The 24,209-nt window shown below is 43.2% G+C and overlaps 1 protein-coding gene across 1 annotated transcript in view; it reads left to right on the forward strand.

Annotated features, from left to right (window-relative positions):
* SH3RF2 (SH3 domain containing ring finger 2) overlaps positions 1–24,209 on the forward strand; it is a 121,979-nt gene that overhangs the window by 29,229 nt on the left and 68,541 nt on the right. Inside the window, exon 3 of the mRNA XM_066341697.1 lies at positions 21,362–21,631. Within this exon, the coding sequence (XP_066197794.1) occupies positions 21,362–21,631 (270 nt within the window). The remainder of the gene's footprint in view (positions 1–21,361; positions 21,632–24,209) is intronic.

Consider the following 24,209-nt stretch of genomic DNA (forward strand, 5'->3'; position numbering starts at 1 on the left):
AGGAGAACCATACATGAGTCTCACGCTTCAGAACCCTTTCTGGCCCACCTGAGGTTTTCAGGACCTAGAACTACAGACTACAGCCAGGCTGTGCACAGGACCTTGGAGACGCCCAGCTCATCCGGGCAGCGTCTTACACTCATGTTCTGCCAAATTTCTGCAGGAGTGCATCTGGGCCCAGGCGGCTGGACCAGGGCCGGGGCTTGTGTTTCACGGCTCATTTGCAATGTCCCGTTCTATTCCTGGACACTCATTCCTTCCCAACTGACACTGGAGCTCAGTTTCCCAGCAGCCACTTCAGCAAGATGGCTCCGAAAGTGCTGCTCGCTCGGCATCAGCATTGGTCCTCAGAAATTAGCATTTTCCAACATTTGTTGCAAGAAGGATGGCTGAACATGGCCCATCCCTAACTCCCCACTTAGTGTCTTAAAGGGGCAGCTGCAGACACCATGGGAAGCCTCTTCAGGCAGATACAAGATGACTCACAGCAGAGTGAGGGAAAGAAAGGGTTTAGAAATCGGATCCCTCTTGCACCATTCAGGGCAGACAGGTTGGCTGTCCCACCCAGCTGCCTGCACTATTTGACTTGACAACGCTCCCCCACTGGTTCCTACCTGCCCAGAGAGAGAAATGAGTAAAACCACTGATTCTATGGAGCACCGTCAACCCTGCGCAGTCTAACCAAGCAATGAACTTGTACTGAGTTCAGACTTTACGCAGAGCAGTGGAGAAGCAAAGAAAACAGAAGACTGTTCTCATATCAGGCCCTGCCATTTGCAAGCTGTAGGGCTCTAGATAAATCCCTGCTCTGTAGCTCACATCCCTTATCTGAAAATGGGGATAATAAAAGGACTTTACCTCCTGGGCTTTTGTGAGGTTTAGATGAGAGACTGCATGAGGACATAGTAGTAGTTGACCAATCAATGTAACTTACAGCAGGCACTCAATAAGGCATGAATGGTGCTGACTTTTGAAACGTTCAAAGTCTGCATTGAACAGTATCTACAGACACATAACTGTACAGTTTAAGTAGATAGTGACCCTTCATATGCACACCAACAAAGAACCTGCTTTGCACCTAGTGCATTTTCAGCACCTATTTGTAAAGTATTAATTGACCTGAAATATTAAGCAACTACAGCAGAGAAGCCAATCACATAATGCTTCATGGAGAGGGGTCATGGGTACTGCTGAGCAAAGAGGCCAAGCTTTATCCTCAGACTCCATCACTTATCAGCTGTGTGACCTTAGGCAGGTTGCTTCTCTTCTCTGAGCTTCAAATTTCCTTGCCTATAAAATAACAATAATACCTGTTTCATAGGCTGGTCATAAGCATTGAATGAGATATTGCAGTGGTCAGCAAACCACGGCTTGTGAGCCACATGCGGCTCTTTGGCCTCTTGAGTGTGGCTCTTCCACAAAAGACCCTGTGTGGGTGCTACCTCGATAAGGAATGTACCGACCTATATAGTTTAAGTTTAAAACATTTGGCTCTCAAAAGAAATTTCAATCGTTGTACTGTTGATATTTGGCTCAGTTAACTAATGAGTTTGCCAACCACTGAGATATTGCATCTAAATACACTTTTAGCTCAGTTCCTGAACCATAACAAATGTGCTCTCTCAATAAGTAGTGACTTATTATTTTACGAATGAATGGAGTTAAGAAGGGAAAACAAAAAGGGATTTTCTGAAATGCACTTGCCTACAGGCTAAAATCACCAACTGCAATAGTTTCACTCCCCAAATTGAGAGAAAGAATGTTTCATTCATCTGCCTGACTGGAGACTCTGAATGGTCTTGTTCTAACAGGAAATGTCAGTGAGAATTATAAGATACTAGTCACTGACTAATAGAATATCTGAGCTGGAGAGATCTTAGAGCGAATTCACCAGAGTGATTGAGCCTCTGTCACCCAGTAGGCCCAAGCAAGCCGAAAGCATGACACAGAATCTCACATGCCTAAGCCATCTAGTTGACAGCTAGGCTCTCTAACCAGTTGTCTTCATGGTTCTCTAAGTTCAAGGTCATTGGAAACCTTCTAGTGCTGCCCCACTGTGTGATGCTAGGCAAGTCCTGTCATCTCCATCAGTACTTAATAATAAATCATGTTGGAATAGAAAGTGTAAGCCTCCTTCACCCACTCACCACTTTCCCGAGACTGTCTCATACCCGTATGTGTCTACACATACACTAGGGAAAGGAAGAACTTGTTACAGTGAAATGCATTTATGTCGTAAGACCAGCACATAATCTAGGCCAACTCACACCCTCATCTCACTGACAGATGAATGGAGGCTTGGCGAAGTTTCCCTGGGCAATTAGGCAAACAGTGAGGGAAAAGAGCTCACCCATTGACTCCTTTCCTTACCAAACATTCTCCTGCACATACTATAACAAAAGAAAAGACAAGATAGCTAATAGTTGTCCATCACCTATACTTGGTTGTTATGTGCATGTTCACTGTTTTCCATATATACATACTAAGAGAACAGGAACTAACAGCAATTGAATAGCCACTGTATACTGTTGATGCCTTGCTTGCGTTTAAGTCTTACCTGTAAAAAGCTAGCATTTACTGAGTACTTACTATATGCCAAGTACTACTGTAGGGACTTTAGGTGTCTTTATACAAGGAACCCAGCCAAGGAGGTTCACTGGAGGCTGAATCCAGCCTCTGCTTACAAAGCCCTGAAATGGGACCGTATTAGCTCCGCTGTAGGAGTGCCTCCTTATATAACTCATCTGCCCAAAGAAATGCCTTTTTGACATACACACAAGCAAGTATAGATGTGTGGTGGAGGTCTTGACAGCATTCCCATGTGGCTGGTCCTTTTACCATTCACTCACTGAGATGTCACAGCTAGTTAGTGGTAGAGGCAGGATAGGTGAGGTACTCTGGCCTTATCCCATCTATGGTTATCCTGATGCAGCTTGAGATAGGCTCTAATATTACATACAACTTGAGGACAGAAATTTGGATTACTTGTTCACTCACATAGCACCTGTGCCCAGAACAGCATCAGCACACACAGGCATTCTATAAATTTAATCGACAGATAGACCCCCATTTTAGAGACCAATGTGTCAAAAGAGGTGAGTTGCTTAAGGTCACATAGATCAGGGATCCCCAAACTACGACCGACGGGCCGCATGCGGCCCCCTGAGGTCATTTATCCGGCCCCCACCACACTTCCAGAAGGGGCACCTCTTTCATTGGTGGTCAGTGAGAGGAGCATAGTTCCCATTGAAATACTGGTCAGTTTGTTGATTTAAATTTACTTGTTTTTTATTTTAAATATTGTATTTGTTCCCATTTTGTTTTTTTACTTTAAAATAAGATATGTGCAGTGTGCATAGGGATTTGTTCATAGTTTTTTTTATAGTCTGGCCCTCCAACGGTCTGAGGGACAGTGAACTGGCCCCCTATGTAAAAAGTTTGAGGACCCCTGACATAGATGGTAGGAGATATAGTTGGGATTTGAATGCAAATTGTTCTGACTCCAAAGCCCTTGTTCTTTCCATTATGCCATCCTGTCATTCTCAAGCATTTGTTGAGTTTCATGAACTCTAATTATGTGCTCAGGAAGATGGGGCTACAAAGGTTAATAAGATGTACTTCCTACTCTCAAAAAACTGGCATTCCCATTGTCTGCAAGAATTCATATTCCTGGAATCCTATTTCCCGATTTCTTCAATCAAAACAAGCCAAATGGTGTAAGCCCAATGTAACCTTTATTTATTTATTTATTAATTTTAGAGAGGAGAGAGAAAGAAAGAGAGAGAGGGAGAAAGAGGGAGAAGCAGGAAGCATCAACTCCCATATGTGCCTTGACCAGACAAGTGCAAGGTTTTGAACCGGCGACCTCAGGGTTCCAGGTCAACGCTTTATCCACTGCGCCACCACAGGTCAGGCCCAGTGTAACTTTTAAGCCAAGAATGCCAGTCCTATCTCCCAAACCCAGGATTATAAAAATGGACCCCAAGGTCCCTTGGCCTGATCTTTTTCCTTCTGTATACCCTTGGCTAGATGTATGCATAGAACACTATTGTAGAAGGATAAATGAAATCTGTGCAAACTTGGGATAGCCACATCTCCATCCTCACTTCTCTAATTCTTTTGAAGTTGTGTCTACAGGTGAATTTTTATATATTCACCCATGCTCTCTTGCTTTCTCCTCTAAGAGTTTATAAAACACGAGATACTTAAATTAGAAAACTAGGCTGTGAAAGTTGTTCTTCTAAAGTAGCAATCGTGTTCTGACCGGGAACACTAACTCAGTGTTCACCTCACTTTCCTTCATGATTTTGTTATCTATAATATTTAGGAGGCCAGGGTTGGTTAGAAGAGAGAGGTGGTTTTATAAAATAAAAAGTCTCTAACTTTGTTAATTGAATTCTCCAGGACTGGGTGAGCAATCTCTCAATAATCCTACATCAATACAAGAGACGTCGTAACTAGTTCACTTAGTATAATTATAGGGCAGCTTGCTGCCAGGTTTTAAAGATAGACTTTGATTTTTTTTCATTTGCCTCCTGCTGTGTGTGGGGAGCAGCACAGGCTCCTGGGATACTGGCCAGAGCTAAATGGGGGCCAACTGGAGAGAGGCTCCAAGATTTGGTTCTTGTTTTCCTAGGCTCCAAGTGCTGGGAGCACAAATATCTAATCAAAATGGTCTCCTGCAGAAAGTGCAGGGCCTAGAATCACTGTCTAAACTCTCCCGTCTCTAGATTAGAGAATTGATAAAGCCATTCCCCGGTAAGATCAGGGCAAGATATATAACACAAAGCTTCAGCTTTTGCACAAGAACAATAGTTCCCAAAGTATGGTCCCCAGACCAGCAGTACCAGCATCACAGGAAACTGCTTAGAAATGCAAGTTACTGAACCTGACCCAGAAAGTGAGTAAGAAATTCTGGGAGTGGGGCTCAAAATCTGTGTTTCAACAACACCCCCACAGTAAATCTGATGTACCCTAAAGTTTGAGAACTACTTCTCTAAGGACATGATGTTGAAAATCATCATCCTGCTAGAATTGTTCAGGAGGTAAGAGTTTTAACTTTTAAAGAGAGAGATGTGTGTGTGTGTGTGTGTGTGTGTGTGTGTGTGTGTGTGTGTGTGTGTGTGTAACTCAGACAAGGTATATTCAAGCATTAAGACTTTGGGAGTTGAGCAGAGCAGGGTTCAAATCTGGGGTTTACCACTCACCAGCCACTAGGCCCTGAACAAGTTATGTAACTATTTTAGCATCAGTGTTCTGAGAATGTTCAACAAACAACTCTCAGGGAAATGTCGTGTTTGCCGATTCCCATGGTGTAAATACTCACATCCTATCAAAACTGATTTCAAGCTACTACTAGTCAGCCAACTTAAAAAATTTGTGAAAATTTAACAATTTGCTCTCATAAACCTATGTGAGGTGGTGCCAACACACCACTGTCTCGAAGATTAAATTTTCTCATCTGTCAAATGGATGCATAATATATTTATACCTCATAAGGTGGTTGAAATGCTGAAGTGTGAAAATAATGAGTGGGCATTTATTGAGCAATATATGGGCCAGGCACTCACTATGCATTATCATATTGAATTTTCATACCCATGAAATAGGTACTATTTTTCCTTCCATTGTAGAGATGAGGAAACTGAGCTGACACAAGTTGTCCAAGGTCTGGTGTCTTCTCACATGATGGAAAGGCTAGGGATCTCTGTAGGATCTCTTCCATAAAAAGAGGGCTCCACCCTCATGACCTAATCACCTCCCTATGGCCCCCTCTTTCCAATACCATTATCCTTGGGAGTTAAAGTTTCAACAGATGAACTTGGGGGGCACACAGCATTCAGAACATAGCAGCCAGGTTGCCTGATGGGAGAGCTTGTTGTTGATTATTCATGAAACAGATGGTGTGAGACTATAGCTAATCCACAGCCACAGATAACACAGTGACTCAGACTCATTTTAGTGGAGTTGTAAGCTCCTCCCCTCCCCAGATCAATCTGATACATGTTTTTTTCCAGGTTTTAACTCTGTTTGACACTGATCTGTGTATATATACCTATATGTAGCTTTCATTGGGTCATATTTCATTGGGTCACACGTACTTTTTGGAATTTTCTTTTTTAAACTTGAGAATAGATCGTGAACATCCTTCTGATGGCAGTCCACACTGACCTATCTCGTTCTCTTTAAATCTGCTTATCATTCCACAGTAGTTATATACCATCATTTATCTACATGACCAAAGGACATTTAGGCTATTTCTAATTCTTCACTATTATAAACAACCCTGCAATTCACAATCTTTTACATGGATTCCTGCACATGTCTGCAGGAGAAAATCCTAAAACCAGGACTCCTGGGTCCAAAGGAACACGTAGTTTAAATCTCGATCAATGCACCCAAATTGCCTTCCCAATATGAAATGTTAAGCTGCCAACATTTAGGAAGGGAAGAGCCTGTTTGCCCACCTGTCACCAACATTGGCATTCCTCTGATGATTTTTTTAAACTTTTTTATTGGGAAAAATTCTAAATATAAAAATAGATAATGTAATAATAATGAACTGCTATGTACCAATCAGTTGGATTCCACAATTATCAACATAAGGCCAGTCGTCTTTCATCTGTAGCCCGCTCACTCTGTTCCCCTACGAGGCTAAATTGAGAAAAAGCCTGTATCATCCTCTGTCATCTGTCAACAACTCAATGGGTACCTTTAAAAGATAAGGACTCTAGTTGTTTGTTTTTAAACACAGCCTCAATACCATTATCACATCTAAAAAATTCCTTGATGCCATCAGATATCTAGTCAGTGTTCAAATTTCCCCAATTGTTTCATAATTCTTTAATAATTGGTTTGTTTGAATCAAAATACACCAAGTTTTACACATTGCCATTTCCTTGATAGCTTTTCATCTCTAGGTTTCAAGCACACACAGACACACACACACACTTTCTGTTGTTTTTATTCCTTGCTATTGCACTTGTATAGTTTCCCACTTTCTGGATTTTTTTTATATCCCTGTAATATCATTTAATGTGATCTTCAGCCCTCTGTAATTCCTCTCACCGATTATTAGATCTAGAACTGTGTTCTCCAATATAGTAGCCACTAGCCAGATGTGGCTACTTAACTTCAAATGTAAGTTAATTAAAAGTAAGTGAAATTTAAAATCTGGTTTCTCGGTTGCATTATCCACATGGCAAGGGCTCGGTAACCATGTGTGGCTAGGGGCTGCTGTCTTAGACAGTACAGAATAGCACGTTTCATCCTCACACTAAATTCTATTGCACTGAATGCTTCTAGAAGGCATAACCAGCTCTTCTGATGATTGGTGAGCTGTTTTCTTTTCTCATATATGCTCCAGAGCAAAGATGGACACACTGAAGTTTGTATTACTAAGTAAGCTCAGGTAAAAATAAAGGGAACAACTAGCATGTGCCAGGCTCTATTCCTACCTGTTTTAAGTGGCAGCACCTGTGTTTACAGAGATGCTGAGACGTTTGTAATAAGTGCCCTGGGTATGTATACAATTCCATAGTGCCAAAAGGTCAGCAGATCCCCAGCACGTAATCTCTACCCTGAGCCTTTTCTGCCTCTGCAGAGGGAAATTGAGGGAATCAAGGCTAATCCAGAAGGCTTAGTTCTGCAATTATGATAGGACATGCTAGTTTCAGAATATTCCTAAACATTCCTCCTTTCCCAAAGGTTCGGCAGCTTCTGGCTGGAGCCTTCTTCCTGTGTCTTTGTCTTGGCATGTGGATAACAAGCACATTTCATACTGCACCAAACAGGTTTCTCAGCTTGCATCTGCGACACTTTGTAAAGCCCAGAGGGGCTATGGCAGGGCCAGGGAGACCAGCAGCTGCAACTGACCTGGGAGTGGTCTGGCTGGCTGAGCATCCCAGCAGGAGCCTCCCCACACTCCTGGAGAAAAACCTCAGCCAAGCCATGCGGAAATGGATTCTATCGGGTCCAGACAGGAGATAGTACATGTAAAGCCAGTAGCCACGGCTACCATCACAGCCGCCTGGCCCATGCAGGTTCGCATTTAATTTGGACCGACAGTAATGAAACAAAGGAGCCAAGAACTGGTGGGCCATTAACTTTAATCCTAGCTTGCACCCGGCAGGCAAGAAATACACACAGTGGGAAACCACTTCCCTTTCCATTCAGGGCTCCCAAAGCCACTGACTTATCCGAGTTTCCTAGAATCAAAGGTTTCTAAACTCACCAGCCTTATTCACCTCTGTTCCCCATCTCCTTCTCTCTGCACAAACTCTGCACAAACTGGCTTCTTCTTCAGCACTCCGCCATCTTGGCTGCTTCTCCTGGCCTCCTCCACGTGGCCCTTCTCTGCTCTACTTTCTCTGCTCTCCTCTCTAATGCTAACCTCAGGAACCGAGAGAGAACAAACTCCCAGTCTGCCTCATTTTACAGTGTAGAAATCAAAACCTGTAATCCAATATACAAATAAGAAAGTCTCTGATACAAAGTCACTTAGTTTTAAAACTAAGCCTTAGGGTATAACAACCCTGCCTGCTTACAGCCTGTCCCCCACACCCAATGCAAACTATAAGCGAGCAAACCTATATATCATATTTACAAACTTATTTGACCAACAGTACAGAAAACAAAGCATTCAGTGAACTTTGAGCTTAGGAGGCTATCATTCAAGGATTCGTTTATTCTAAAATTACTTATTGAGCCAGACACAGTGTTTGGCACGAGGCTCAGGGGTGAACTGGATAAAAGTTCCTGCCCTTACCAAGTTTACAGTCCAGTAGAGGAGACAGATCAATGAACAAGCCACTTCGTCACTATATGACCAATACCCATGATGGGGCGCTACAGAGTGTCATAACAGTACACGGGAGGGATCCCCAACCCTGACATGGACACTCGGGGACATAATGTAAGGTGAGACCTAAAAGACAAGTAGCAGTTGTGCAGGAGAGGGTGAGAGTGAAAGTCAGAAAGAATATTCTGGGACGAATTTAAGGAGTGAGAGTGCACGAGGCACTGGTAGTCCCAAACGATGTTCAGTCTGGCTGCACTGGGCAGTGTGCGAGACGAACGGCCAGAGTCGAGAGTAGAGAGATAAGAACCCAGTTCCTTTCCCTGCCAAATAAGCATCATAATTCTTACCATGCAGCGTTGTGGTCGGAGCCCAGTGACATAACAGACACCAAAGGATTTTGCCAACCATATCCTAAAATCCCAATTGTAGAAAGACAATGGTACTAGCCTAGACCAATCCTCTACATCTGGAGTGAGTGTGAGTTAGACAGCAAGCTACCTAGTGGTGTAGGAACAGGCTCCTCCTGGCTCATGAAAGGCTCATGTTTGTCTTATGTCTTCCCAACTTCATATTTAGTGTCATCAGGTTGGTAGTCAAGGTAGGAGTATTTACACCATGGTAATTGGCACAAATCAGAGCTCCCACCCCCAGCTGGTGTACCAGCACACCACTGAGTGAGGATAAAAGTATAAGGAGAAACCCTCAGGGCAGCAATTACCAAAGAATGTCTATCCACTACAAAAACAGAGTGACTATCACTTTTTCTGCCATCTAAAACAGGCGCACCCAAAGCCAGCTCTTACGGAAGTAAACAGGAGGGCTACTCCTTCACTCGGACCCATTCCCTGACGTGCCTGAGGAGTGTGACACCCAGGTCATGGAAATGAGATTGGGGCTTCTCAGATCAACAGCTGTTAAGAGCTGCTTTCTTTGGCTCATGCAGCCAGCGATAAATTGGATTTCAATGTTCTGAACAGGCAGAAAAAGATATCTCCTTGCTCCCTTCTGCTCCCTTTCCTGGAGCTACCAGCTGGCACTTTTTGTCACTCATCATGGCTGCCAGCAGTAGAGATTATATACTTGACAAAGAAGACACACGGCAAAGAAAAAGTCTTCAGCAGTAGGAGGCTTCCAGGCAGGGACCCTTCAGAAAAACTGAGATATAGACATAGCTCAAAGCACATTTTTTTAAAATGGGGTCTTTTTTAAAGAATGACCTAGGAAAATACTATTTGTATCTGTGGCTAGCATGCCTGGATACTCCCCAATCCTAGAAAAATAACAACTGGGCATGTTGGAACCTTATGTCAGGAGCAGAGATGGCAAAATATCAAAGTTGAAATTGAGTTGAAGCGGCATGGTGAGGTTTAATGTTCATTCATTCATTATTGAGTGCTTACTAGGGGCAGCTAGACTCTAAGGCAGACATTATGTCTGTTTTACTTATTATAGGCATTTGATACATTTTTGTTGAATGAATGAGTAGATGGCATTGCTTTGCCAGGTGTTGGGAGAATAAAAATGAACAACGGATCATGCAGAGTTCAGATGTGATGGGCAGCAGACAAGTACAGCAGCATACTACACAAGGTGACAAGTGTTTTATTGGGGAAGTATGGGGTTCAGTGGCTCACAAAAAGGAGACCTACCTAAGCCTTGGGGGACAGCAAAGGCTCTCTGAAGACACATATGCAGAAGACATGGAGACAATGAGAAGGATATTGGCTCCTACCTGGATATGATCTTATGGGGGAAAAAAAGAACTGTGCACATATTCTGCACTGTCTCCTATTCCTAGGAGGACTGTCGACTCTATCTCAGAGTGAAAAATGATTGCAAATAACTGCTAAAACACTTCTATAGCTTAATAATAGGAGATGTTTCCCATTTCTCAGAAACTTCCAGAGGATTTTCTTGAACTTAGGCTTTTGACTTGAAAGAAATGACCCTATGCCTGCCTAGTGGGACAGATGACATGTAGGTCTTTCACACCTTTCTGGTACATGGACACTCACTCCTAAAATGAGGTCCAGATCTATCAGCAGGCAAGGTACTTTTTCTCCAAGATCATACCTGTTCCATTCCTCCAAATGGGAGGAATGCTTTGAATTTTTATTTGAAAGAGGCAGACAAATTCAGATTTGTGGAAGGTACTGGGGTAAACATATTGGCTTCAGGGACAGCTGGATTGAGAGCAAAGAGTTCTAACTTCCCAGACTTTCTGCTTTCAACAAGGGTATCACCAAGTTTAAATGCAAATATGTATAAATATGCCTCCCCCACACACATACACACAAACATGTGAGTCTTCGAGGAAGAAGACAAATGGAGGAGCAGTCCTTTCTAAATCAAGATGGAGCTTTCTGACAACAGAGGACAAGCCCAGCCACTTTAGCGTTCTTCTCCAAAGTTACTGTCCCCAAGGGGTCTGGGTGCATACAGTCACTTCTGTCCTTACCACTGCAGCTTGGCCTGCTGGTGGCACCTGCACTCACCAGCAATGCTAAGGAAGGCCATACACAAACAAGTAGAAAGAATAGTATGATAAAATTGCCTTCTACCCATGACTCAAATGTCAATAGTTATCTACATCTTGCCAATTTGGTTTGCTTTCAAATCTATCACCTTTATTTCTGCAGTACTATAAAGATACTCCTGAGCATTGTTCATTTGCCTTAACATCCCATTACCTTTAGCGTTGGAAAGAATGGCTTTTTTAAAAAAAGTCCCCTATTCTCTGCAGTTGAGTAAACTGAGGCCCAGAGAGGTTCAGTGCCTCACTCGAGGATACCAGTCTCAGGTTCGGTATCACACCTAGGGGCCAACTCCAGCCCCAGACGAGATGGCCCCATTATCAGAGATGTTCTGTTGTTTTCCTGGGTTGTGTTGTCACTAGTTTATTCCTCCTTCAGCTCCAGAAATCTTCACGTGGAGATGAAAGAGAGAAACAACTTGGGGGGGGGGGGGGCAGTGACCATGTAAGTCAGAGGCAGTGAAGGGGGCAGAGGGGATGGGAGCGTCATTAGACTCATTTCCCTCCCTCAGCATGGTGGATTTGGCTCAGTTTCTCAAACCTTCTGGAAAGTCTCCCGTACCAGGAGCCACACCTTTAGGGAAAGCTCGCTCTGGAAATGCGGTAACGGAAGGGAGCCGAATCACCTCCCCCGGGAAAGGAAGACAGCTCCTCCCCTGGCCCTCCCGGCTGCCGCACCCCTCCGGCCTTCCTCACAGTGCCCCATGCCCTCCTGCAGCAAGAGATGGCAATGGAAATGCTTTGGTTTCCTGGATAATTCAGTGCTATTCCACTGCACATTTCTGGGCCCTGGCACCCAGCCCATTTCAGAAGCAATCACAAGCTACTTATGAAGAACCAGCTTATGCTAGGAGCCAGAGGTATGGCTATGAACATGGCAGGGATTACCTCCTGTGATGAGGGAATGAGCTCGCCCCAACGCAGTCTCAGAAAGATGTTGGGAGGGACAAATGAAAGCATGCCAAAGAGGCTAACGATGGCGAGTTTTTCTTTCTCTGCCCTCTGGTGAACTCCTGCTTCCTTCGCCTTTTCCCTGCTATAGGACCCCTGATGGGAGGCAGGAGGAACCACGGGGAGGAAGTCTGGCACATCCTGGAACTAAAGGGGAGAGTGCTTAAAATTGATACTTGTCAAGAGAAGAAGGAAAGAATGCGAACAATACCCACTGATTCAGAGTGGCAGAAGATAAATGAAGAATGGAGAGCTGTGATGACCCGGCTCTCTACCTACAACTGGAAGAAGAGGGGTGTGAGACAAAAGACTGGGGGAAGGAGAAATAGAGAAATACGTGACAAAAATCATAGAACAGAAGAGTCTTAGATACAGAAATAGGGTCAACTATAGAACCCCCTTATATCAGTGCTCTCCCAAATCGGTATCTCTCACCTCTCTGTTCTTTTCCTCCATAAAACTCACTCCACTTTATAATGATATATTAATCTATTATTTATAAGTTTAACCTTTCTTTACCCAATGACACAATGGTTGGCACAGTTGGTGCTCAAAAAAAATTACTGAAAGAATGAATAACAAGTAGGGTTGGAAAAGTCAGGCCACAAGGAGTCACTGCAAGCTCTTTACTCCCCTCACCTCCTTTGGGCAAAATCTCTAAGAATCCTTGTTTATTGAATACTTCTTATTTGCTGAGCATTCTACTAAGTACTCCATGTAATTTGTCTGAATCCATGAGGAAGTGTGTTCAAAGGTCCCCAAGTCTCCCTCGGATTCAACAATTCACTAGAAGTGTTCAGAGAACCCTCAAAGCTGTTACACTCACAGTGATCATTTATTCCGATGAAAGAATTGAGATTCAGGTGGGAAAGGGGGAAGCTACATAGAGCAGAGCCCAGGAGAGCCCAGGCCCAGGCTCTCCATTGTCCTCTCCCAGAGGAGTGGTGCAGAGAGCACATATTTTGCCCAGCAATAGCACGTGACAACACACATGATATATTGCCAACCAAGCCTGACCTGTGGTGGCGCAGTGGATAGGGCATGGACCTGGAATGCTGAGGTCACTGGTTCGAAGTCCTGGACTTGCCCAGTCAAAGTACATACGAGCAACTAAAGTGAAGCAACTATGCTCCCTCCCCTCTCTCTCTTACCTCTCTCACCTCTGTCTAAAATCAATAAATAAAATCTATTAAAAATAAATAATTTTTTTTTTAAAAGAAGAAAGAAATATTGCCAACCAAGGAAGCTCACCAGAGACTGGATGTCCTATGAGTTTTGCTGGTTTTGGTTAGGTAGGCATGACTGACTTCCCACGTGACCTTAGTCCCTCGCCCCTCCAGGTGTCAAGGTTCTGCTGCATGACCCACACCCACCACCATACTCACATTGTCAGTTTAGACTCTCCTGTGTGTCCCAAGGCCTCAGCGAGTCAAAGTCTTCTGATCAGGCGAGATATTTCAAGGGCTTAACGGTTATCATCCCAGTCAAGGGCTGAAATTTTCTTTGGAACAGGTACAGTGTGTATAACCCAGACTGGCTGCGTTTATTGCACAAAGTATTAGTATCTGTGGGTGACTGTTGGGCAGATAAAATGTATTATGCTCACTTTGTTAAAGATAACACGAGGAGGCCGTCGCCCAGGTGATATTAATGTGTGTTGGGGTGGGCTAAAGGCAGGCAGAATCCTTGTAGCCTGGGGCTTGGTTTTGGGATTAAGCCTTTCCTACCCTTTTTGATGTGGGGTGGTACAATCCAATCATGCCTCAGAAAGTGACTTTGTATTAGAGACTTCCCTATTTTGTATATTGGATTAAGGGTTTGGATTTCTACACTATAAAATGGGGATGGAGCGGGAGCTTGCGCTCTTGGTTCCTGGGATGATTAGCATGAGAGAGCAGAGGGAGCAGAGCAGAGATCAGAAAGAGGCCATGTGGCCAGGAGAAGCAGCCAAGATGGCGGAGTGCTGAGTGAGATGCCAGTTTGTGCAGTTTGACGCTGGAGAAGGAAGGAGATGGGGAACTGAGGAGAATAAGGCTGGTGAGCTAGAAACCTTTGATTCTAGGAAACTCAGATAAGTCAGTGGCTTTGTGAGCACTGAATGTGAGTGGGTTTTGGAGCCCAGTGTGTATTTTTTACTTGCCCACCGGGTGCAAGCTAGGATTAAAGACTATGGCCCACCAGTTTGTGGCTCCTTTGTTTCTTTACCGACTGTCCGAATCCAATGCGAACCTGCATGGGCCGGGAGGCTGCTGTGATGGTGGCCCTGGCCTTGGCTTCTGGCTTTACAGTGACACAAACTAAGTATCAGGAAGGGATTTGGCCAAAGTTACAGAAGCCAGAATGCAAAGTGACATCCTACTTGACTCTAATATCCGTGTTCTCTCGCACCCTAGGGCTGCTTCTGACCAGTAAAATTTTCTATGAAGAAAAAAGAAACTCACATAGAGCATCTCACAAGCCTGGCCTCAAACTGGAACGCCCACATTCAGGAATTTACACTTAGAAGGATCACAGGAATGTGTGCCTTCTGGTGATCTCAAGCCCCCAGGCAGCAGATGGCTTGGCCCCGAGCAGTAGTCTGGTTTGGCCAAGGGCAGCCAGACCTGGTCCTGTTGAGTGACTGCTGGGAAGTTCTCCTGCCTCAGCGGAGAAGGCAAACATGCAAATGGCCAGCCAGCACTTTCTAATACATGCTCCATTGCCCCTCACAAAGCCACTCCAGAAGGGGTATCAGGGAGGGAGGGAGGCAGGTTGGCTCAGCTGGCTAATCAGAGGCTAGGAAGCTGAGATCCAGGACGGCCAGCCGACCTTTGTCTCACCAGCAGAGTGAAACCATGCGGGAAGTCACATCGACCTTACCCAGCCTTCCAGAGGCCTGTTCTGCGAATCCTGATAAGTGGTCCAGATGCAAAAAACAGACTCCCATCAGCAGAATAAACCTTCTGAGAAGACAGTCAGCAGAGAAACCTGGTGACTTTGTTTAACTCAGTGTTTCCTGAGCTTATCTGACTACTGAACATTTTCCAAGTGTGTGTAGCACCAAATTGTCCAAATTCAGGGCAATGTGAAAAATATGATCAAACTCTCATTTTTTTTATTTTATTTTCCAGCTCATGCCCATAGATCTGATTTGAAATAATTATTATCAGTCATATTTATTAACCTTGCATGCATCCTTTTTCTCCAGGAATGGTAATTCCTGGGTGTTTCTTGATTAATTCACATGCTCATGCATCCATCAAGCATTTATTAAACACCTGTCTATGTTCAGGACTCAGATATAGAGAAGCAGAGGTGTTTCAGACGCCAGTCCTGCATTCTCCAGCAGAAAATTCAGAGCCTGTTGAAGGGTCACTTGAGCCAAAGGCCAGAATGTTTTTTCCAACTCCATTCTGCAGTGATGGGTGATCTCAGGACCAGCTCAGGAAAGTGAGCAGTAAGCTCAGCATGTTGATTGTGGCCCCACCTGATACCAGGAGAACAGAGAACGAGGCCAACTCCTTTCTGTGAGTGGGCAGGGTCACCAGTGCTTGGCGAAGAGCTGGTCACTTAGTGGCAGGTTGAGTTCTGAGCTCCAGCGACCTGTTTCCCTTTTGTGCATCACTTTGGTGATTCTGCTCCACGTGGGCTCCTTTCCTCTTACCTTTTATCAATCCGCACGCCTCCTTCATTATTTTCAAATTGGAACTAGACACAGGGCTCATTGGCAGCTAGCCCTCCTGCTGTTTCTGAAGTCTGCTATTTGAATATTCCGTTGTCATGCAGTCTTGTTGTTTCTGGGGTTTTAATATGTATTAGTCAGGACTTGTTCAGTTTCAAGTGTCGGAAAACACTGCATTGGGGACATAATCTAATTTTATTGTGTGTGCTTCAGGCATAGCTGGATCTAGGTATTCAGATTTTATTGAATCTGAAGGGACACACCAGCTCCCACTGGATGATTGCCTTTCTGGAGAACACCAGGAAAGAGAGTGTGGTAATGACCTGGCTGGGAGACCTCTGTGCCTACTCCCCCCCCTCCTGCCCACACCTGGGAAAACAATTATGGGTGACAAACACTGTCACCAACAAGACACTGTGATTGCTGATGTGGCACTCGGAGTCCTTTTCCCCTGAGAGCAGTTGAGGACCGGATAGAATCAACCAGCCGAGTGCCTTCAGGTGCTTAACTTTTATGTGAGGGCTCTGGAGTTCAATAATTCATGCTAATGCAGCCAGCTGCTAGCAAAGTACACTCACACTCTCTTCCGATTTTGATTACAAAACAGAGCCCCGATGAGGTTTATGATGGAAAAACATACTAGGTGACTCCAGCTGGATGAAAGAGCGAGGCTGCTTTGAGGTCAAACGAGCCTATTCTCGGGGCTGCCACACACGAGCTGTGTGACCTTGCGTGGTGACGTCAGACCCCTCAGAACTTCTGCTTCTTCATCAATAAAATGGGCTGATACCACCTACGTCATTGGGTTTTGAGATCATATGAATGACATATACATGGATAGTGCAGTTGTGTAATAACATGGAAAATTTTTTACGGCTTTCCAGAACCACGATAAATGTTAATTGTCTTCCGCTTCTCAGATTCTCCTCTCTCTCCGCTTCCTTCCTCTCCGCAGCGTGGAAGCCAGTGTTTCCTATAGGTTTGAATGCAGCACTGAGAATCTCAGGGGAGGGATTATCCAATATGAAGAGAAAGAAGATGAAAAGAGTACAAAGACTCTTTTCATCTTCTTTGTAAATTCTAAAGGTAGAATTTACAATTCACTTTCACAACACTTATCTATAGAAGGGGAGATAGAGAAAAGATGGTGAGTTTCTTGGGGCAGAGTAAATACACTTAATGATACCCATTTTATATAGTTTAATGAAATAACCTTTTTTCTTTTGGATATCACCATGGTCCGTGTGAATACCCAGCAGTCAGAGTCACCTGTAGGAAGCAGTCCAAGTCACACTGTGGGGGTGACAGGCTTGAATATATGTATTTTATTAAACAGCAAGTGGTCCAGTGGCTTTGGAATATAGGACTACTACTGGGCACATACAGTAGAAGTAATGGATAAATTTTAATCAGTAAAAAGGGTATCAACCATCAACAAAAGAAACAGCTATGAATTAACATCCTAGGTGAAGAAAGTACCACAGTTGACATTTGGTGTCAGATTACGGGAGATGAGGTATGTTTAACAACACATGTGATGTTATGAGCTCTCTCCAACTCCCACTGGGCAATCCACCAGTGCCCTAGGCTCATTCATAGTCAACAAAACCATTAGTACTATCTCAGGGTTTCAAAGTTAATGCGTCTTCAAAAAGATTGAAGTATTTAGTGCAATTTTAGCTTTATGTGCATGCTCAGTAGTCATTCAAATATACATACATAAGCCACTCACACTGGCTGTCTTTCAGAAGAGAAAGAGGAAAATCAGCTTAGCCATTTACAAAACCACCTCAAAACTTCATTGCTCCTATTTTAAACAGAATAAGATATAACTCAGACCAGGATGGCATCAAACTTGGATGCTGGGGAGCTTGATAAAAATGCAGATGCTTGAATCACAGCTGAAGAGATTCTGGTCAAACAGGCCAGGATGGGGTGCAGGAATCTGCATTTTTAACATCCGTTGGGATTCTAATAGAGGTAAACCCCAGACTTCATTTTGAGAAACACTGGTTAAGAGGCTGGCTTGAGGATAGACAGACCTGAGCTCAAATCAACTCTAAAGCTCTCTAGAGTTTAGTTGTGCCCAGTAGTAGTCCTATATTCCAAAGCCACTGGACCACTTGCTGTTTAATAAAATACATATATTCAGGCCTGTCACCCCCACAGTGTGACTTGGACTGCTTCCTACAAGTGACTCTGACTGCTGGGTATTCACACGGACCATGGTGATATCCAAAAGAAAAAAGAACTTGGGCAATTTTTTAAACTCTGATACCTGGTTTTCCAATCACAGTTTGCTACGAAAATTGAATAAATACATTGTATAGTGCTTAGCACAGTGCCTGGCACATAGGAAGAAACATTCAGTAAATATCAGCTATTGGTATTATTACTATGCAAAGTCAAAGGGGCTTTAATTTTTTTATAGTTTTATTTATAAAATTAAATTTAATGGGGTGACATTGATTAATTAGAGTATATAAGTTTTAGGTAAACACTTCTATAGCATTTGAACTGTTGATTATGTTGATTATGTGCCATCACCTAAAATTCTTCCTTTCTTTGTGTTTCTTTTCCTTTTACAAATCCAAAATAACAGTGCATTAGACAAGATGAATGTTTATTTAGCTTTCAGGCAGAAGTCTGGAAGTCAAGCAGTACAGGACCTCAGTAGCAACTCTGCGACCCAGACTACCTCCTTTCCTATTTAGCTGTGACATTCATCCTCATTGCTCAGGATGGCAGCTAGAGCTCCAGCAATCACATCTGCATTCCACATAGCAAAATGGAGGGAAGCAGAAACAATACTGGTCTTTCCTAGTAAAAACACTTCTTAAAGGTTACTTAGACCTTATTGGCCAGAACTTAGTTGCCAGGGAAGCTGGAAAATGGGACTACAGTTCTAGGTGGTCGTGTAACCAGAGGGAAAAAATGTGATTTATTTCAATGGAAAATTGGGGAGAAGAAATATGAGGGACAACTTTGTTCTCTGATATCAAGCCAACCCTAAGAGTTTATCAGAATCAGATCACTCCCCACAAATCCTCTGCTCTCATCAAAATATCAGCTTATTTTTCAGGTAAGGAACGTCTCCAAAGAGTTGGTTGCGTGGTTTGCTGATCCTACTTAGGGTGGCTTATTTTTTTTCCTAAATTCCTCCCATGTCTTTTACATCCCCAGGTTTATTTATTTTATTTTTACTATCCAATTTTAATAAGGAACATAATCATTTCATTGTAGAAAAGTGTGAAGGGCCCTGGCCGGTTAGCTCAATGGTAGAGCGTCGGCCTGGCGTGCAGAAGTCCCGGGTTCGATTCCCGGCCAGGGCACATAGGAGAGGCACCCATCTGCTTCTCCACCCCTCCCCCTCTCCTTCCTCTCTGTCTCTCTCTTCCCCTCCCGCAGCCAAGGCTCCACTGGAGCAAAGATGGCCCGGGTGCTGGGGATGGCTCCTCGGCCTCTGCCCCAGGCGCTAGAGTGGCTCTGGTCACAACAGAGCGACCCCCCAGAGGGGCAGAGCATCACCCCCTGGTGGGCAGAGCGTCGCCCCATGGTGGGCGTGCCGGGTGGATCCCGGTCCGGTGCATGCGGGAGTCTGTCTGTCTCTCCCCGTTTCTGGCTTCAGAAAAATACAGAAAAAAAAATTAAAATAAAATAAAATAAGAAAAGTGTGAAAGCACAGCTAAGCACTTAGGGAAACAATTTTTTGAATATTAAAAAATCTCACTACTTGGAAATCACCACTCTTATCATGTTGGAGTATAGCCCCCTAGCATTTTCCCCCAGGTAAAAATGTGTATGTGTTTTTACCTAGTCTACACAACTGTCTTAACCTCTTCTATTATATTCACCAGTATGAGTACCTCAATGTGATTAATTATAGATCGACATCATCAATTTTAATAACCGCAGGGTATTGCATTGTATGGGTGCATCATAATTTATTCAGCCAATTCCATTTATTCACAACACTGTACAAATAAACCTCCTAGCATGCACACTTTCGCTCACTGGCTTCTGGAGGATGAGCTGTGTTCCGGCGGTTTCTCTCCCCCCTTGGGCTCTCCGTACGGTGTCCAGGGACCGGCAGGAAAGCACTGCTCTGCCATCCATCAGCAATACGATGATGTGCAGGTCTCATCTCTGCCCCTAAGCTGCTTCAAATTTCTTTTCAAATGAACACTGCAGACTCAGAAGGTCCTTGAAGAGCTGAATTAATGCCTTCTTACACCCCCTTCCGAATAGCAAGACTGCCCCCAGGAGAGGGGCAACTTCACCCCGGTGCTGAGAGAAGCCCAAGATAAAGCACAATCCCAGGTGACCCTGGCAGGCTTTCTGTTAAACCTAAGCTACTAGAACTTTCAGTTTGCCAAACTGACTTCAAGAAGACCTGAGTGAGGCCATTTTTGTGTGGAGAAACTCGTTTTAATTAGAAAAAAAAAGAATACATTTGACTAAAATCATTATTAAGATGGACAACCAATTTGACAAGTGACGATTCTTTTGCTAATTTTTTTAAATTGATGATTGATTTCTGACTAATGATTTCTTTGTGTCATTTGTGCTTCCTAATGATGCAAACACTTGTAAGATTTACAGTTTCTAGAACAGGCTGAAGACAAGTTACATTGCATCACCATCATATAACAATTTCTATTTTCAGGGAGTTTTCAGCTCAGTTTTCTTTCCATCGATACTGAGGACCATGTAGAACTGATACCATTAGCCCTCCATTACAGGTGATGATAATAGGTGATGTCTTTTATTGAGCACATACTACCCACCGATCAATATTCTAAAAGTATTATGAATATTACTTATTCCTTGCAACTAACCTAATTAGATGGGTATTCTATTATTATCCCATTTTATAAGTCAGTTTGCTTTAAGAAAGATTAAAGAACTTGATCATGGGCACACAAGGGAAAAAAGGTAGAGCCAGAATTCAAAATCAGTGCTCGGGCCCCAGAAAGAGTCACTGACTCACTCAAGTTCGCATAGCTATGGAGTCAAGTCCAAAATTCTATTCCCTGCATAGGGATTAAGTTTTCTTAATCACTCTGAAACCAGGTAGCCTGAGTTTAGGTCTCATATCTGCCATTTCCCAACCGTGTCACCTTAGGCAAGTTATGTGTTAAACTACTCTGTGCCTCAGTCACCCTACTTAGAAATGGGGGTGATCAGAGTGTACATCTCAATGATACAATCCACAGACTATATAATTCTACTATGTAATTCTACATGTAATTCATCGCCTCATTCTACTCATACATAACACTCTGTTTTGTTGGCAACATTGTTTGCAGATCCACAAGATGACTAGAAGTGCTCAGTGGTTCATCGTTAATGTAATTCATTCTGTCCCTCCAGCCTTTAAGCCAAGTACCTGTTTTATTGGTCTGTACCACTGCAGGTGCCCCGAGCAAAGGCCTTACGCAACTACCGAGGGCAGAATCCCGGTGACCTGCGTTTTAACAAGGGAGACGTCATTCTCCTTCGGCGACAGCTGGACGAGAACTGGTACCAGGGGGAGGTCAATGGAGTCAGCGGGTTCTTCCCGGCCAACTTGGTAGAAGTCATCAAGCAGCTGCCCCAGCCACCCCCCCTTTGCCGAGCCCTCTACAACTTCGACCTGCGAAATAAAGACAAGAGTGACAACCAGGACTGCCTGACCTTCCTTAAGGTAAGGTTCTGGGCAGCCGCCAATGTCATGAGTGACCCCATACAGACTATGGCAGAACCTGGAGTTGTTTGCTTAATAATTGCTTATTTTTTAATTATACATATTTTATACATAAGTGTATATATGTATGTATACGTATATGTGATTATATATGCCATATGTGTGTATAATTCAAACTACACTAGAGAAATATACTAATAACAGTTTGATATAAATCCTTAAGCCTTTTCTATTGCAATTACAAAAATAAGTGTTTACGCCTTCATTCACTCATTCTGCAATCACGTTGAACCTATTCTTTGCAGGCACAGTGACACAGCATTAACAAGTCACAGTCCCCGCCCTCGGACAGAGTAGTGGGAAAAACAGACAGGTGGACGAAAAATTACAAACATCATTTGATAGCCTGCTTGCAAAACTACCATTCTTACCTCTTTATCATGAATCTATAAGACTGTTGTTGCTGACCAAGTTCTCATCAACTAATGCTTCTCATTCACAAGTCTATTTTGTTGTAAACATTGCGTGCCAAACATTCCAAACACACACCATAACATAATTATACCTTTCAAACAGATAACCTCTTACAAGATATATTTTCCAAGGACATTAATTACCCTAAATTTTATTTTGGCCTTTATACTTCTCTAGACTACTTTAATTCCCTGTGTTCAGTATTTATTATTTCTTAAACATTCAAATTTTCTCATAGACACCGTAGTCGGTGTGGTTTTTATTCTTTACTTTGTATGATAAATCAAATACAAAAAAAACGGCACTGCTAGACTGGGTCAGGGACAGTCTTCTCTTTTGTAAATCATTTTTGTCCCACCACTACCAGAAGTGAGATTTACTTCAGATTCCTTCATACTAGATAACCTCGCTGTCCTCCGTATTTGAAATACTGACCATTATTGTCTTGGCATGTCCAAGTGAGTCCCCTAAGGAAGGTCATTCTGTAGCCCAAACTGCCAAGTCTATACATCAGCTACAGCCAGAGGGAGGACAGTTCAATTCCACAAGCATTTATTCAGTATTTACTTTGTGCCAGACATTAGACGCTGGGCTCTGGGGACACAGCTGGAGGAAGACATAGGCAGGTAGCATTATTTGTTTGGGGGGGGTTGTTTGTTTTCTTTTGTTTTGCCCCCCCCCCGGGAATTGCAGACTGGGACACTTACTCCACCAGCTCATTCATTCATGCCACACTGTCCACTGAGGATAAGATAATGAGTCACTGTCCCTACCTTCACAGAGCCAGCAGTCTAGTAGAGGGAACAAACACAGAAATGGGAAATGATGACGAGGAACCAGAAGAAAGAATTTAATCCATTCTGGAAGGCTTTGGGAGGCTGAGACTTCACAAGGAAATCTCATGGTCTTTCTGAACTCAGCATATCCAAATTAAATGCATGATCATCTCCTCACATTTTCTGTCTTATTCAGTCGTACAGTTTATTCACACATTCATTTATTCGTGCATGCATGCATTCAAGAAAGCTTAGTGGATGACTCCTAACGGGGAGCCACCGTATTAGGTGCCGGGGACACAAAAATAAACAAAATAGACACAGGCCCTGCACACATAGACTTTATGTCCCGATGGGCATTAAGGATAGGCATTAAGGAAATAATAACCTCTAAATGTGCAATTGCAAATCGCAATAAAGACAGGAAAGTTAAGAAAAGACCTAACGCAGTAAACGAATTTAGATCTGGATTTGTTTAAATTACTCAGGGCCATGGATCAGAAGGTCAAAGAGATCCGTGGATAAGTATTCAGGTTTAGACAGACGAGCAGGTACAGATGGGGGAAAGCGTCCCTGATATGGTATCAAGTGAAAAACCAACATGTCCCGCATTTGTATGAATACAAGAATAGGCAAAATGAACCTGCATGCTAGGAGTCAGGAGAGTGGTTACTCTAGCTAGGTGATTGGAAAGAGAACAAAGGGGCCTTCTGGATTCCGGCAATGTTCTTTGACTCTTGATCTAAATGGGGGTTCCATGTCAATGTAAAAATTCACCAAGCTTTACAGCTAAAATGTATTACTTTATTATATTCATTTGTATGTTTCTGGAAAAGATTTTTAAAATGAACACGTTTATATGTACATGAATATGTGTTTTATCTTCATAGAAAAGGATCCGGGGTGGGTATTAACCAAGGAGTAAACAGTGATTATACCTGCCTTGTGGTAGAATTTTGTCTTCGTTTTGTTTACCTGTGTTTTCAAATGTTTCTACAATCAGTGCAAACATATTATATAACCTTTTGCAAGAAGAAAATTTTGAATTAAAAGTCACTCTGCAGTTGATACATTAAATGTTGATAGATTCCGAAAAGTCTTCAAAATCAGAATAAAATTCATTCTTCCTTTTGCAAAGAGATCAGTCGGTCTCCTGATAGCTTTCATTCTGATTTCCTCATCAGATTAATTTAAATGAAAAGTCCAGGTTCTGCTAGTGATTGAAAATGAGAAACATCTCTAAGTCCATTGATCCTCCAAGTTCTTTCTCTTTTGTCTTGGTGATCCAGATCCTGCCCTTTATGGAGAAAGATCAGTTAGCAGGAAAA

This window comes from Saccopteryx leptura, chromosome 6 (genome assembly GCF_036850995.1).
Source record: "Saccopteryx leptura isolate mSacLep1 chromosome 6, mSacLep1_pri_phased_curated, whole genome shotgun sequence".
NCBI classification, from domain to species: Eukaryota; Metazoa; Chordata; class Mammalia; order Chiroptera; family Emballonuridae; genus Saccopteryx; species Saccopteryx leptura.